The 16,873-nt window shown below is 47.4% G+C and overlaps 1 protein-coding gene across 4 annotated transcripts in view; it reads left to right on the forward strand.

Moving 5' to 3' along the window:
- The window catches only part of DENND2B (DENN domain containing 2B), a 363,764-nt gene that overhangs the window by 337,338 nt on the left and 9,553 nt on the right, over window positions 1-16,873 (forward strand). For all 4 annotated transcript variants that reach the window (XM_033928054.1, XM_033928053.1, XM_033928056.1 and 1 more), the window contains 3 exons: window positions 2,065-2,242; window positions 13,770-13,811; window positions 16,288-16,399. In XM_033928054.1, the coding sequence (XP_033783945.1) occupies window positions 2,065-2,242; window positions 13,770-13,811; window positions 16,288-16,399 (332 nt within the window). The remainder of the gene's footprint in view (window positions 1-2,064; window positions 2,243-13,769; window positions 13,812-16,287; window positions 16,400-16,873) is intronic.

The following is a 16,873-nucleotide window of genomic DNA, read 5'->3' on the forward strand; positions in this document are numbered from 1 at the left end:
AAGTCTAAATCAGGAGTTCTAATTTGTCTTTATGCCAGTATGTATCAACAATGAAGTATAAACTGAAAAACTACATCCAGGCAAAAGTAAATTAATGAAAATTAATGTAGAAATCTGCAACCACTTTTAAATATTTAGACTGTACAAATGGTCAGGACAAAATTCTTGGGCAGACTGAAATTAATTACAGGATTTTAATTATATCCTGCACCATACCCCCATATGAGAACTGGGCAGGTTACAACGGCATCAGTTAAAACAAATGCAATAAAACTTTTTTTTTTTTTTTTTTGAGAAAAATGATTACATGGGGTCCTACAGACTTCAGTTTAAGATGTGGCTCTGGTCTTTATGTAGAGCTGAGATGCCACCTACAGGCCAAAAGAAAATGCACACAGTAAAATGATTTTCCGGTGTTAATCTTAATGGCAAAACATGATACCACAGCTTTTATATTTTTACTTGATAATGTTATAAATATTGGTCAAGAAATGAGAGGTTGGCACTGCAGCAATATTAGCTTATTCCTACTTGTAAGTGTTTCCAGTAGCAAATATACAAATAAAAGTCCACCTTCTTTCGATACCAGACACGAGTCAAAACGCATGACATTCTCCCCCTCTTTTACGAAGGTGCGCTATGCTTTTTAGCTCGTGATAAATATTATTGCACGCTAAACGCTAACGCGTGCATGTTATCCTATGGACGCATTAGCAGTTAGCACATGCATTGATATAGCGTGTGCTAAATCCGCGCTAAAACGCTTAGTGCATCTTTGTAAAAAAGGCCCTTTATTTATTTATTGCAATTGATATATTGCTAAGGGCCTGCTTGTGAGCGTCTAAGCAGTTTGCAATATTAAAATGGTCTCTACCTGGGCATCAGGCGGCCGCGTAGAAAGTTAAAAGGAGTCATTGTATCATGGAGGAAGAAAAAGATTCCGAGAAGAGAAACGTTCCGAGTGATTTCTTGAAGCCAATAATGGTTGGTTCCTGATGTGAAAGGGGAGTTCGTTTCAAAGTGTGAGGCTGAGATAACTGAAAGCGGAGTTTGGAGAGAAATTGAGGTGGAGGGCTGAGAGAGGAGAACGAAGAAAGCATAGAGGGCTGTAGGGGATAAGGAGCTTGTTATGGTATGAAGGAGCTGATGGAAGGTGTGATTTATAAGACTGCAGCAGGAGCTTCAACTTGGCTCAAGAAATGACAGGGAGCCAATGATCAGATTGAAAGCAGTGGGATGAAGTAATTGAACCTGAATGAGCTGTGGTGAGGTTTGCAGTCGATTTGCACCAGTTGAAGTCTTTTGAAGAAATATAGAGTGAGTTACAGGTGATGAGGGAAAGCGTAAAAGGGTGCAGGAGGGAGGGGGTGGACAGCGTGGATTCGGTGAAGCGCAAAGAAAGGTGAACAAAGGACAGAATCAATTTGAGGCTTGAATGTGAGTTTTGAATCAAAAATAACACCTAAGATTTTAACTGTCTGTTATAAGATAGTGGGTGGCTGTTGATGGAGGAGACAGGGGGGGGGGGGGCACAATAAGAGGGTGAGAAAAGGATGTACTCGCATTTAGTGAAATCTAGAAAAAGATTTGCGTCAGGATGAGACACGAGATAAACAGCTGTTTAAACAGGTGATGGATGAGGGACTGGAGCCGCCACAGAAAATCTGGACTTTAAATTAACCATTACTACTAATTTCTGTAGCTTTACTAGTCATACACAGCTCTGTATCCAAACATAAGTGAGAGACCCTGTTTGACAGACAAATAAAAAAATCATTGCTTCTTGAAGGTTGGCATGCAGCACAGGATACCTGAAAAATCAGGAAGCCCTTGTTAAAAATTTTTTTTAAAAAAGGCTGATATGGTGTAAATGCCTAATTTAAATGAAAATGTATAAATCCTGTTTGTGCCTACTTGAAACATCCTCTTTATGAATATGCATGTAGAGGTAGAGACACTGGAGAGGGAAATTCCATGCATGGAGAGGAGTTATGTGTGTGTATATACAAAAGTGCAAGTGGTGATATGAGAGTGATTGATCGATTGTATTTCTTTTCTTTATAGCACTCTTTCCAGTTGTTCTCATGCTGTGGTAGCTTTGCTGTACCCCTTCTCCTGGCAGCACACATTTATTCCTGTCCTACCTTCCTCTATGATTGACATCGTCTGCTGCCCCACCCCATTCCTTGTTGGTCTGATCTCCAGCTCCCTTCCAAAACTGAAAGACCTGCCTGTGGAAGAGGTGAGAGTTGCGGTTGTCAGGGGATAGATCAAATGGTCACTGAAACTCCAAATGTAGGGAAGAATCCGTGTTTTCATGGTTTCTGGAGGGGAGAGCCAAGATATATGTAGACTCACAGGATCAGCCACTGTGGGGATGGGATACAGGTAGATGCCTGCAACAAGTCCAACTGATATTCAAAGACATAAGAACATAAGAACATAAGCAGTGCCTCCGCTGGGTCAGACCACAGGTCCATCTTGCCCAGCAGTCCGCTCCCGCGGCGGCCCGAACAGGTCACGGCCTGTCTAAGTCACCAGAAGGGGCCCCCTTGCCACCTTGGTTTCCCATTGAGTCTTATCTTCCCATCGAAGTCCTAACCCTCTGGTCTTGCACATGCACGACCTGGTTGGATTTCTATACTTATTACTTGGTTTGCTTTCTATACCTGTGTTACATCCCAGCACCTCTCTCAGTATCCCACGATCCCCCTATCCCTCAGGAATCCGTCCAATCCCTGTTTGAATCCCTGTACCGTACTCTGCCTGATCACTTCCTCCGGTAGCGCATTCCAAGTGTCCACGACCCTTTGGGTGAAGAAAAACTTCCTTGCATTTGTTCTGAACCTATCTCCCTTCAGTTTCTCCGAATGCCCCCTCGTGCCTGTTGACCCCTTCAGCCTGAAGAATCTGTCCCTATCCACCCTCTCTATGCCCCTCATGATCTTGAAGGTCTCTATCATATCTCCCCTGAGCCTCCTTTTTTCCAGAGAGAAGAGCCCCAGCCTATCCAACCTCTCGGCGTATTCCAGCCCTCTTACCAGTTTCGTTGCTCTCCTTTGGACTCTCTCAAGCACTGCCATGTCCTTCTTGAGGTACGGCGACCAATATTGAACGCAGTATTCCAGATGTGGACGCACCATAGCTCGATACAATGGCATGATGACTTCCTGCGTCCTGGTTGTTATGCCCCTCTTTATGATGCCCAGCATCCTGTTGGCTTTTTTCGAGGCTGCTGCGCACTGTGCAGATGGCTTCAGTGATGCATCCACCAGCACACCCAGGTCTCTCTCAAGACTGCTGTCTCCCAATAATGCCCCCCCCAATTTGTATTTGAACAACGGGTTCTTTTTCCCTATATGCATGACCTTGCATTTTTCCACATTAAAGCGCATTTGCCATTTGTTTGCCCAGTCTTCCAGCTTGTCCAGGTCCCTTTGCAGGTCCTCACACTCCTCCCTAGACCTAACTCTGCCGCACAGTTTGGTATCGTCTGCAAATTTTATAACCTCGCACTTTGCCTCTTTTTCCAGGTCATTGATAAATATGTTGAAGAGTAACGGCCCTAGCACCGATCCCTGTGGCACACCGCTTGTAACTCCCTGCCAGTCAGAGTATTGTCCCTTTACTCCGACCCTCTGCAGTCTACCCGACAACCAGTGCCCGATCCATCTGTGCACATCCCCTCCCACCCCGTGGTTCCACAGTTTCCTAAGCAGCCTTTCATGTGGCACCTTGTCGAAAGCCTTTTGAAAATCAAGGTAAATGATGTCTATAGGTTCCCCATTGTCCACCCGACTGCTTATTCCCTCAAAGAAGTACAGAAGGTTCGTTAAGCATGACCTTCCCTTACAGAATCCATGCTGGCTTGTTCTCAGTAGGCCATATCTCTCGATATGCTCGCAAATACCATCCTTGATCATAGCTTCCACCATCTTCCCTATAATTGAAGTCAGGCTCACCGGCCTGTAGTTTCCGGGGTCACCCCTCGATCCCTTCTTGAAGATAGGTGTGACATTCGCCAATTTCCAGTCCTCTGGTACCTCTCCAGTTTTCAAGGATAGGTTGCAAACATGCTGGATTGTGCCCGCTATTTCTTGTCTTAGTTCTTTCAGAACCCTTGGGTGGATCCCGTCCGGGCCCGGCGATTTGCCGCATTTTAACCTGTCTATCTGCTTGAGGACATCCTCCTTACTTACCTCTATGTGTTCTAATTTTTCAGCCTGTTCCCCACTCATGAGCTCCTCTGAGTCTGGTATATTAGATGTGTCTTCTCTCGTGAAAACCGACGAGAAGAATGTGTTCAACCTCTCAGCTACCTCTTTATCCTCCTTGATCACTCCCTTCCTATCCCCATCGTCCAACGGCCCCACCTCCTCTCTCGCTGGTCGCTTCCCCTTTACGTAACTGAAGAATGCCTTGAAGTTTTTCGCCTCCCTGGCCAGCCCCTCTTCATATTTCCCTTTTGCTTTTCTAACCTCTCGGTGGCATTCCTTTTGGCATTTCCTGTGCGCCTGGTGATTTTCCTCCGTTGGGTCCTTTTTCCATCTCCGGAAGGACACTTTCTTGTCGTTTATTGCCCTCTTTACTTCTGTTGAGATCCAAACCGGGTCCTTTGACCGCTTGTTCTTGCCGCCTTTTCTGAAACTTGGGACGTACATTCTTTGTGCTTCCTGCAGGGTGTCCCTGAATAGGGTCCAGGCGCTTCCTACAGTCTCCATCCTAAGGACGTTTTTGAGCTTCCTCCCCACCATTTCCCTCATAGCAACATAGTTCCCTTTCCTGAAGTTGAGCGCAGTTGTTGCGGTCCTCTTTACTGTGGGTGTCCCCCTTTCTAATGTGAATCGGATCGCGTTGTGGTCACTGTTGCCTAGTGGTCCTCCCACTTCTACCCCTCTTGCAGGCCCCCCTAATCCGTTTAAGATGAGGTCAAGAGTAGCACTCCCTCGCGTCGGTTCCTTGACTAGTTGCTCCATGAAGCAGTCCCTCACAGCTTCTACAAATCCTGTTTCCTTAGTGCAGTTGGAGTGACCCGTACTCCAGTCAATCCCCGGGTAGTTGAAGTCCCCCATCACTGTTACACTTCCAGTCCTGCATTCTTGTCTCAGTTCAGCTTCCAAGTCGTGTCCGATTTCCTCCGGCGTACCAGGTGGGCGATAGTACAGCCCCAGTTTTATGCCTGTACCCTTGTTTCCCGGCAATTTGACCCATAGCGATTCCAGCCCCTCTGCCTTCTTTGCCATATCCATCCCGACCGAGTAGATGGAGTCCTTTATATATAGTGCTATGCCTCCCCCCTTCTTGTGGGTCCTGTCCCTCCTGTAGAGCTTGTACCCTGGCAGCGCCACATCCCATTGATTCTCCTCTGCCCACCATGTTTCTGTAATTCCAATTATATCCAGGTCCTCCCCCTTGGCTACGACCTCTAGTTCACCCATCTTGGCCATGAGGCTTCTTGCATTGGCGTATAGGCACCGCAGGTCCCGTCGTTTTTCCTCCACCTCCGTATTTACCTGGGCCGCCTCCCCTTGAATTTCGGGCAGTTCTCCTGTTCCCTGTGCTTCTGCTTTGCCCTTAGCCTTTACTCTCGCAGCTTTCGGTTTCCCCACATTTCCACCATCCCTCTCTCCAGCTTCTCCTCTGGGTTTTCTAGCCCTACCGGTCTCCTCCTGGGCTATCATCCCTTGAGGCTCTGTTTGATCCCCCTCGCCTTGTGGCACCCCTATATTGCCCTCAGTTTTCGCCCTCGTGCCACCCAGTCCCCCTGTGTCTCTATGCCCCTTAGTCTCCTCCCAGCAAGCTCCCTTTACCTGGTGTTTCCCTCGCTGTCTGATCATAAGATCCACCGGTCTCTCTACTTCCTCCTTGCAGTCAGCCCGTTCAGCATCTGTTCTGGATACTGTTGTCCGAAGCGTCAACATCAGATCAGCTGTCGGCTTTCCCCCTCTCCTCAGTTTAAAGCCCTCTCGATCTCCTTCCTCACATTTGCTGCCAGTAGTCTAGTTCCCGCTGTGCTCAGGTGCAGGCCGTCTCGCCGGTAGAGCTTGCTCTTTCCCCAGAAGGACGTCCAGTTCCTCACAAAGTGGAAGTCCTCCTCCTGGCACCATCTCCTCAACCATGCATTCACAGCCTGGAGGTCTGCCTGCCTCTTTGCATCTGCTCTCGGTACAGGCAGGATCTCTGAGAATGCTATCCTCCGGGTACTCCGCTTCAGCTTTCGTCCCAGGGCCCTGAACTGGTCAGTCAGTGTGGCCATGCTGAAGTTCCTCCGGCTCACATCATTCGTTCCGATGTGGATTATCACCGCAGTCTCCTCTGTCTCTGCTCCGTCCAGGATCCTCTCGATCCTATCAGTGACATCTCGTGTCTTGGCCCCTGGGAGACAAGTCACTAGCCGGTCCTCCCTTCCTCCAGCTACGTGACTATCTACCTCTCTCAAGATCGAGTCTCCCACCACAATAGCAGACTTCCCTTTCCTCAGCAACCTCCTCTGTCTCAGGTCTGTGTCCTCAGTGTAATGTGGTGTCTCTCCCTCGGGCTCCCGGTGGGTCACGATCTCCTCCTCTTGCGTGATTCCTCCGCTAGGTCCTTCCCTGGTGTCGCCTTGTGGATCCTGGGTCTCGTCTGCCGACATATGTCCGTGCAGCTGATGGTCCTGTTCCTCCACCTTCCTCCTATAGGCCTCCTCGATGAATCTCTCGAGGTCCCTCACCTGGTCCACCATGGGGTCTGCTCCGTCTGTGTCCCTGGTTGACCAATTCGTCTCCTCTGTGTTGCTCAGTCCCTCTAGTCCCTCGAGTTCCTGGACCTTGACCCTCAATCTGCCGACCTCCATCCTCAGGCTCTCCAGTTCCTGACACCGACTGCATATGTACTCCCGCCTTCCCAAGACGATATATCCCCAGTCTTGTTAATTTGACTAGCAGTGCAAAGTTATAATTATACAATTGAAAAAGATGCTCATGCTCTCCTCCCTCCATTTTGTATCCCAAGTTCATGCCCCCCTCCCTCCTTCCTTCCATCCTTTGTCCAAAGTTTGTGCTATCTCCCTCCCAAGTCCCAATGTGCCCCTCTCCTTCCCTACCATGTCTAATGTGCCCCTGTCTATTCCTCCTCCCCTCCCTCCATTCTGTGCCCCAAGTATATGCCTTCCTCTGGCGGGTGTTTACCTTCTTCTGGCAGGCTCCTTCCTGCCAGAAGAAGGTAAACACCCGCCACAGTCGTTTCTCTGCACAATACTGCAGGCAGCTGCTCCTACGTGCGTCCTGTGGCTGAGCCGGAAGCCTTCCCTGTGATGTTGAATGAAGCTCCTCCCACGTCAGAGGGAAGTCTTCCGGCTCAGCTGTGGGATGCCCATGGCTTTGTACAGAGAAACTACTACAGCTCGGTGCTGGCCAGAAGCTAAACACCGACCGGAGGAAGGCATGTACTTGAGGCACAGAATGGAGGGAGGGCGGGAGAGTGGCGCTTTTGGGACACCAAAGGTAGAACAGGGCCCCTGTTCATAAGTACGAGTCCGATGTAAGTCGGATGTTTGTAAAGCGGGGACTGCCTGTATATAATGCATTTGTTAATTTTCTGTGTGCAGCCCACTAGGAATAATACTGACTTATCCCAGGACAAGCAGGCAGCATATTCTTGACTGATGGGTGACGGCACCGACGGAGCCCCGGTACGGACAATTTTAGAGTGATTGCACTCTAAGAACTTTAGAAAGTTCTAGCTAGGCCGCACCGCGCGTGCGCGAGTGCCTTCCCGCCCGACAGAGGCGCGCGGTCCCCAGTTTTCTTAATTCCGCGGAGCTAAGAAGACGCGTGTTTCCAACGGCTGTTGGAAGTTTTTTCCTAAACTGTTCACTTGCCTTCCCGCTCGCGCGTATTTTTCTCTTCATTTTATTTCTTTCTTGTTCTTTTACCGTTTGTAAAAAAAAAAAAAAAAATTGTTTTATTTTTTTCACTTTTTATTGACTACCCCGGCGGGGCCTGTTGGCACCATCGAAGCCTCTGGCTTCGATTTTGCTACAGCGGTTTTTCCCTTCATGCCCCCGTCACCGGGTTTCAAAAAGTGTCAGCGGTGTGCGCGCCCTATATCTCTCTCCGACCCGCACAAGTGGTGCCTTCAGTGTCTGGGTCCGGACCATAGGGCTGACACCTGCACCCGCTGTAGTTCTTTACAAAAAAGAACTTTAAAAAACCGACAAATTCAACAACGAATTCTGTTCGGCACCGACATGGAAGTTGCACCAGTATCGACATCGGCAACTTCCTCCAAATCGACACCGACTGTCTCGGCACCGACAGATACATCGCCGACGTCGGTCCCTGTAGGTAAGCCGGCTAAGAAGCCTTCCCCTACTGTCCTAGGGCCACCAGTCGAGCATGCAGTGAGCCAAGTCCTGCAGACTGAGCGCCGGCCCCGTAAACGCTCCGCTCCCATTGAAGTCACTGCCTCGTCATCGGCATCGACTTCACCCGAGCGTCGAGCGGCACCGAAGGTACCGAGCAAGAAAAGACCGGTACCGGTGCAATCGGGACCTACGTTGGATGAGCGCATTGCCTCTATCCTCCAGGTCCAGCTTAAACAGCAACTACAACATTTGCTCCCGGCTCTGTTGACACCGAATCCTCCAGTGTCGGTACCCAGTGAGCCTTCGGTGCCGACCGTCGATCAACCCCTTTTATTGACATCGACTTTGTCGGCACCGCACAAATCCATGTCCATGCCTATTCTATCAGCGGAGCCGAAACGACGTTCTGCTCCGGACACTTCTGAACCGGTACCGTTCTCTGAGCCCCGTACCGTTCTACACTCCCCTGGTACCATCTCCAACCGTTCGGGGAAATCGGTACGCAAGACTAAACATGTTGGCACCTCGACTCCACTTTCTCAGGGCCGTCTCCAATCGGTACGGGACCCTGACTTGTGGGATGACTCGGATGATCACCTCGGTACCGAGGAAGATTATTCATCTGAAGAGGAGGATGTATCGGTGCAAGACCCTGCTACTAAGCCAGAGCACTCCTCATTTACCAAATTTTTAAGGGAAATGTCAGACACCCTTTCAATTCCTTTGGAGTCTGATTCTAAAAAGTCCAAGGCATTCTTAGATGCCTTGGACTTTGATCATCCTCCTAAGGAGTTCTTAAAGTTGCCCCTCCATGATATCTTGAGGGAAACTTTCTATAAGAACTTGGAAACTCCCTTAACCATCCCGGGAGCCCCAAGAAAATTGGAATCTCTTTATAAAGTCATTCCAATTCCAGGATTCGACAAGCAACAACTTCCCCATGAATCCTTGTTGGTGGAATCAACCCTGAAGAAGTCTGTAGGTGCCAGTGTTTACGCCTCTGTTCCTCCTGGCAGAGAAGGAAAGGCCATGGATAAATTTGGAAAGCGCCTTTACCAAAACGCCATGCTGGCCAACCGTTCAGGTAATTACGCATTCCACTTCTCGTTTTACCTGAAGCATCTCATTCAACAGGTGACCTCTTTTCAAAAGTACATTCCGGACCGTAAACTTCCTGCTTTCCAGCAATGTACTTCTAGTCTTTTGCAACTAAGGAAGTTTATGGTCCGTTCCATTTATGATACTTTTGAGCTGACGTCACGGGCCACTGCTATTTCTGTAGCAATGAGAAGGTTGGCATGGCTACGGGTCTCGGAACTGGATGTAAACCATCAAGACCGACTGGCCAATGCGCCTTGTCTTGGGGATGAGCTGTTTGGGGAGTCTATGGATACCGCCACACAAAAGCTCTCCGCGCATGAGACTAGGTGGGACTCCTTGTTGAAAAACAAGAAGAAGCCTCCTCCTCCTCGTCCATTCAGGCAACAACCTTCTTATCAAAGAAGGTTTTCTGCTCGCCCAGCTCAGACTCATCCTCCTCAACCTCGCAGGCAGCGTCAACAGCAGCAACAGGCTCGTCAACAACAACAGCCTGCTGTAAAACCGGCTGTTCAACCTAAGTCTACACAGCCCTTTTGACTCTCGAGAACATTACCAGTCTTCCTCCCTCATGCCTTCAAACTCAGCCCATAGGAGGTCGACTCCAGGTTTTTCTGTCTCGATGGGAAGCAATTACCTCCGACCAGTGGGTACTTGCTATCATCGCTCACGGATATGCCCTGAACTTTCAGACTCCTCCACCGTTAAGTCTACCAAAAGAGTCTGCTTCCAACAAGGCTCAGTCCCTCCTTCTGGGTCAGGAGGTTCAATCCCTCCTCCTTCTCAATGCCATCGAACCAGTTCCTCTAGACCAGCAAGGCCTGGGATTTTATTCCCGGTACTTTCTTGTACCCAAAAAAACCGGAGATCTCAGACCAATATTAGATCTCAGAGATCTCAACAAATGTCTGGTCAAGGAGAAGTTCAAGATGTTATCTCTTGCCACCCTATACCCTCTTCTCTCTCAGGAAGACTGGCTATGTTCCCTCGATCTCAAGGAGGCGTATACTCACATTCCAATTCATCTGATGTCCAGACAATACCTTCGCTTTCTTGTCAACCAACATCATTACCAATACAAGGTGCTACCCTTCGGCTTAGCCTCCTCTCCCAGGGTATTCACCAAATGTCTGATTGTGGTCGCAGCTTATCTCCGCTCCCACAATTTTCAAGTCTTCCCTTATCTGGACGACTGGCTCATCAAGGCTCCTTCTCCTCAGTCCGTTCACATAGCCACCAATCAGACCATTTCCTTCCTTCGACTGTTGGGGTTCGAGATCAATCTACCCAAGTCACACCTCATTCCAACTCAGCGACTTCAATTCATTGGAGCCATTCTGGATACTGTTCAAATGAGGGCGTTTCTTCCTCCAAACCGCCTTCACACCATCCTTCATCTCTGTCAGCAGGTATTCCAGAAAACTTCCATCTCAGCAAATCAAATGATGGTACTTTTGGGGCACATGGCATCCACAGTGCATGTCACCCCCTTTGCACGTCTCCACCTGCGTACTCCTCAATGGACCCTAGCGACTCAGTGGTCACAAGCGACGGATCCTTGTTCACAACACATATCTGTGACCTCGTCTCTTCGACAGTCGCTTCTTTGGTGGTTGAACTCATCAAATCTATCCAGAGGTCTACTGTTCCATCTACCTCCTCATCAACTAGTCATCACCACAGATTCCTCCCCCTATGCATGGGGAGCTCACTTGAACGAGTTCCAAACTCAGGGGTTTTGGACCACCCAGGAAAAGAAGCACCACATCAATTTCCTGGAACTCAGAGCGATATTTTACGCCCTCAAAGCTTTTCAACATCTCCTCTTTCCTCAGGTTCTTCTCATTTGCACAGACAACCAAGTTGCAATGTATTACCTCAACAAACAAGGAGGGACGGGATCCCGTCCTTTATGTCAGGAAGCTCAAAGGATTTGGACATGGGCGACTGCTCGTCACCTATTCCTGAAAGCAGTCTACATCCAAGGGGAACAGAATTGCTTAGCAGACAATCTCAGCAGAATTCTTCAACCTCACGAATGGACTCTCGACCCCTCGACTCTCCAGTCCATTTTCTCCCAATGGGGCACTCCTCAGGTGGATCTTTTTGCAGCTCCCCACAACCATCAACTGCCCCTGTTTTGCTCCAGACTTTACTCTCCTCACCGTCTGGAACCCGATGCATTTCTTCTGGATTGGACCAATCTCTTCCTTTATGCATTCCCTCCTCTTCCGCTCATGCTGCGCACCTTATTCAAGCTCAAGAGGGAACAAGCCACCATGATCCTCATCGCTCCACGGTGGCCCAGACAGCATTGGTTTTCCCTTCTACTTCAACTCAGTTCCAGGGAACCCATACCTCTTCCTCTGTTTCCTTCACTACTTACACAGAATCAGCAAACGCTTCTTCATCCCAACTTACAGTCTCTGCACCTGACAGCTTGGTATCTCTCGGGCTGACTGCACCTCATGCTCTCCTTTCTCAGCCTGTCCGTTCTATTATTGATGCCTCCAGGAAACCGTCTACTCTTCAATGTTACCAGCAGAAGTGGTCTCGGTTTTCTTCCTGGTGCCTGTTACATCACCATAATCCCATATCTACAGCAGTGGGATTGGTATTGGACTATCTTTTGTCCTTATCTGACTCTGGTCTTAAATCCTCTTCGATAAGGGTCCACCTTAGTGCCATTGCAGCTTTTCATGAGCCGATCCATGGAAAACCCCTCTCAGCTCATCCCTTAGTCTCAAGGTTCATGAAAGGCCTTTTCAATGTAAAACCACCTCTTAAGGCCCCTCCTGTTGTATGGGATCTTAATGTGGTTCTTTCTGCGTTAATGAAGCCTCCTTTCGAGCCTCTGGCCACAACGCATTTTAAATTTCTAACTTGGAAAGTGGTCTTTCTGATAGCTCTCACTTCTGCCAGGAGGGTCAGTGAGCTCCATGCACTGGTGGCTGATCCACCTTTCACTGTTTTTCACCATGATAAGGTTGTCCTTCGTACACATCCAAAATTCCTTCCTAAGGTTGTGTCTGAGTTTCACCTTAATCAATCCATCGTTCTACCTGTTTTCTTCCCAAAGCCTCATTCTAATCCAGGTGAACAGGCTTTGCATACCTTGGATTGTAAACGTGCTCTGGCTTACTATCTTGATCGCACCAAACCTCACAGATCATCTCCTCAACTGTTTTTGTCCTTTGATCCTAACAAGTTGGGTCATCCTGTATCTAAACGCACTCTGTCCAATTGGCTTGCTGCTTGCGTTTCTTTTTGTTATGCTCAGTCGGGCCTGACACTGGAGGGTTCTGTCACGGGCCACAAAATTAGAGCTATGGCAGCATCTGTAGCTTTCCTCCGTTCCACTCCTATTGAGGAAATCTGCAAGGCTGCTACTTGGTCCTCAGTTCATACTTTTACATCTCATTATTGTCTGGATGCATTCTCCAGACGGGATGGACACTTCGGCCAATCTGTTTTGCAAAATTTATTTTCATAATGGCCAACCTTCCCTCCATCCCTCTTTTTGTTAGCTTGGAGGTCACCCATCAGTCAAGAATATGCTGCCTGCTTGTCCTGGGATAAAGCACAGTTACTTACCGTAACAGGTGTTATCCAGGGACAGCAGGCAGATATTCTTGCGTCCCTCCCACCTCCCCGGGTTGGCTTCTTAGCTGGCTTATCCTAACTGGGGACCGCGCGCCTCTGTCGGGCGGGAAGGCACTCGCGCACGCGCGGTGCGGCCTAGCTAGAACTTTCTAAAGTTCTTAGAGTGCAATCACTCTAAAATTGTCCGTACCGGGGCTCCGTCGGTGCCGTCACCCATCAGTCAAGAATATCTGCCTGCTGTCCCTGGATAACACCTGTTACGGTAAGTAACTGTGCTATTCATGCAGTCTGTGTTTATAAAGTTGCTCACCTTGATATAGGCTCATTTATTGAAGCATGAGCTTTTGAGGACCAGAATACATAGGATGATTGATTATGGTATAAAAGTTTCTGTATTGAAAACCATCTCAGAAAATGCTAACTCTATAACACCATTACAGAAGCACATGTAAACTGCCCTGAATTGACTCCCTGGTCATAGAAGCTTTCAATAAACAATCCACTTAGATGCATACATGGATGGACTCTAGTCCTTGCAAGCTCATATACTTGTTTGTCTATAAGGTGCCTTCTGTCAATTTTGTTACAGTATACATATTGACTTGGGCAGTATAAAACAATGATGTGATTGAATAACTATTGCATTCTGTTTCTAGAGCAGGTTGATTTGATTTACTAGTCTCAAGTTTGATTGTCTTCCTTTACTTTTGATTTCATATAGGCTTTGATGGTAGATCTGGGATCAGATCGGTTCATTCGACAGGTAAAGCTTCACTTTCTTTCCTTACATCGTATGCCTTAAGGATAGGAGTGTGCAGTTTTTTGACCCTACAGACTACTGCTTAATTTAATATTGCTACATTGGGGTGTATGGAGTTTCCTTCATTTGGGTTTCCTGCTTAATTGGGACTAGCCCTGATGGGCTATAACACCATAAGCCTTCATTTACAAGTTTCCAAGGTTTTTCCCCATAAACAGAGCAACAGTTGCCCACCTTTGTAAAAACAAAATCCAGAAATCAGCCATGCCAGAAGACACGAAATCAATCTTATCATCCCTCAAGGGTTTTTTTTAGTTTCTTTCAAGAAAATATTTTTATCGTAATCTGATATCAGTTGGAAAATTTTTATTGCTGTCATGGAAGATACTTTAGTTTGAATATTCAATTTCTTCACCACTTTATTATTAGGAATCAAAAGTAACCCCTACCCTCCATCGTGTCTTTTACTGATGTTACCTCAGCATTAACAAAATTATTAATACAGAAATTGGCCACAATATCGATGCATTTTGGCTGATGTATTATAGATTTCTATGTATATCCCTTTCCAACATGTTAACCACCTAATTTTATATATGGCACTTTCAGTTGTATGTGCTACTTTAATCGATTAACGAGCCAATTAGTGTTGATAAGCCAATTAACAAGCAATTATTGTTAACTGGATTTAATTTAAACCTATGCATGAAGTGATGTATCTGCACCTAACTTTTATGCCCCTTGCCAAAAAGGGGGCATAGAAATGGGAAGGTCATGATTGGATCAAGGGCATTCCTCAAATTTACGAGCGTAATTAAAGAATAAGGTTCATCTGTGCCTAAGTAAACCGATCATGTACCGATCGGTTTGTGACCTGATTGTTCCCCGACCCAATTCATTAACCTTCCTCTCGATCCGCGCATGCAAATGAGGGAAATGGCATGCAAATTTTAGAAGGCAGCGATTCACTAAACAATTTCTCCAACACCGATTGGGCTTGCCGATCAGAAAATAAGCGACTACTGTAGACCAGTCACTTCTATCCTTGCCGACTCTCCTGCCCTTTAAAATCACAGGCTCGCACTGCTTTTAGTAGAATATATAAAAAAGGAATTTTTCCTTTTTTATATATTCTGCAAAATGCTTTGCGAGCCTGTGGTTTTGACCCAACAATGCCCCCCTCCCCGAACCCAGAAAAATTCCCCCTGTACTGCTGCACCACTGCCTGCCCACCCCCTTCCCCGCGCACGAATGAATATGGCAGGAGGGATGCCAATTCCCTCCTGCCATCACAAGCCTGGCCGGCCCGGCCCACCTCCCTCCCCGTATCTTTAGCTAGGCTGGCCTGTCCCAGCCCACCCACCTCCCTGTACTTTTAAAAACATTGGGAGCAGGAGGGGTGCTCAGTCCTTCCTGCTCCAGGCCTCCTCCTCTAACGAGCATTAGGCCACACACTGGTGCATCATGTGATGTACGGAGAGGAGCCTAAAGCCCTGATTGGCTGAGGCGCCTCGGGCTCCTCTCTTGGGAGGGGCCTGGGGCGCCTCAGCCAATCAGGGACTTCCTTAGGGAGGAGTCTAAGGAAGTCCCTGATTGGCTAAAAAATTGGTGCCAGAATTGCGCCTCCATAGATGCTTTAAGCCGCCTAACGCCACACTGTGCGTGGCTAATGCTGGAAGTGGCATTAGACAGCCTAAAGTGCCTATGGAGGTGCGATTCACGACAAAGATAAGTGCCGGTAATGTATACCTGGAAAACGCTGGCCTACATTTCCAGTGCCTATCTTTTCTGGAGGCACAATTCTCTCTATACGATGCCATCGCATGATTGACATGCAATCAATGGCTGCTTTTTAGGCATAGGGATGGAAGAAGTGGCTGTGGGATTCCCACAGAAGTGTAATCAAAATCTCTGGTGACTCCATAATGAGGCTTGGAATATACAGAGAAAAGCTGAGAATGCATGAAGAGAATCAGTTGGAGCACCAGAATGAGATCTGGAATGCCCAGAGAAGCAGCTGGAACACCAGACTGAAGCTTGAAACACTCATTGGTTGAATAGTGAATACCATCCAAAATAACACTACGGCACATCCCCTGATGAAGCCTAGCCAGGTGAAAGAGAGGCCCCTGTCACTACACTTGTTATTCACATGAAGTATTCGGGGTTTTGACCTATGATTGAGCCTATGGCCTGCAATATTAATCTTTATAAGCAGTCATGCTGCCTGAACTAAGATCTCTGAGGTATTTTCTCCCCTTATGCACTAAAATCACCAAGACTGTGATGTTATTCTTTTTTACCGATGAATTAGATTCCACTGGGGATGGGTGAAATTTCTGTCCCTGTGCAACTCTATATTCTGGTGGTTATTTTTACTCATCCATTAGTATTTTGCAATGTCTGTAGAGCAAATATTTAGAGATGTAAACAGGAAGCAAAGCAAACTCGAAGGGTGTCTTATTTTTATCTTCTTTAGATGGATGATGAAGACACGCTGTTGCCCAGAAAACTGCAGGCAGCTCTAGAGCAGGCTTTAGAGAGGAAGAATGAGCTGATTAATCAGGATTCAGACAGCGATTCGGATGATGGTAAGAGGCAGTGAAGATTTTAAAGAGGTACTTCAGGTTATATAAATCCTTAATCTTTTTGAGGGATCACTCGAAGGTTGTGTGTATGATATATGATGGCTTGTGGCAGGTGTAGCTTCCTAGTAAGTAATACGTAAGCTTTAAGTCTATTCCAATAAGAATCCTGCAATCAAATACACATGGTCTTCATGCTGTGCCAAACAGTTTGAATACTGATTGATTAATACAGTGTTTGGTGCGGCATAAAGAGAATGTGCCCTGTTTTGAACATGGCATTGGCAGGAGCAACTGAGAATTACTGCTACCCTGAACATCTAGACTCAAAGATCTCACCAAGTAAGCCCTAAGGGGAGGGGGAGCTAAAGCAGAGGATATCTTTATAAGAAAGGAGGGGATTGGGAGGAGGATATGTCTGGGGGAGGATGAGATTAAGAGTTATTGCCTGGCTCCAGGAGCATCAAGCCATGGGAAAAA

This window comes from Geotrypetes seraphini, chromosome 19 (genome assembly GCF_902459505.1).
Source record: "Geotrypetes seraphini chromosome 19, aGeoSer1.1, whole genome shotgun sequence".
NCBI classification, from domain to species: domain Eukaryota; kingdom Metazoa; phylum Chordata; class Amphibia; order Gymnophiona; family Dermophiidae; genus Geotrypetes; species Geotrypetes seraphini.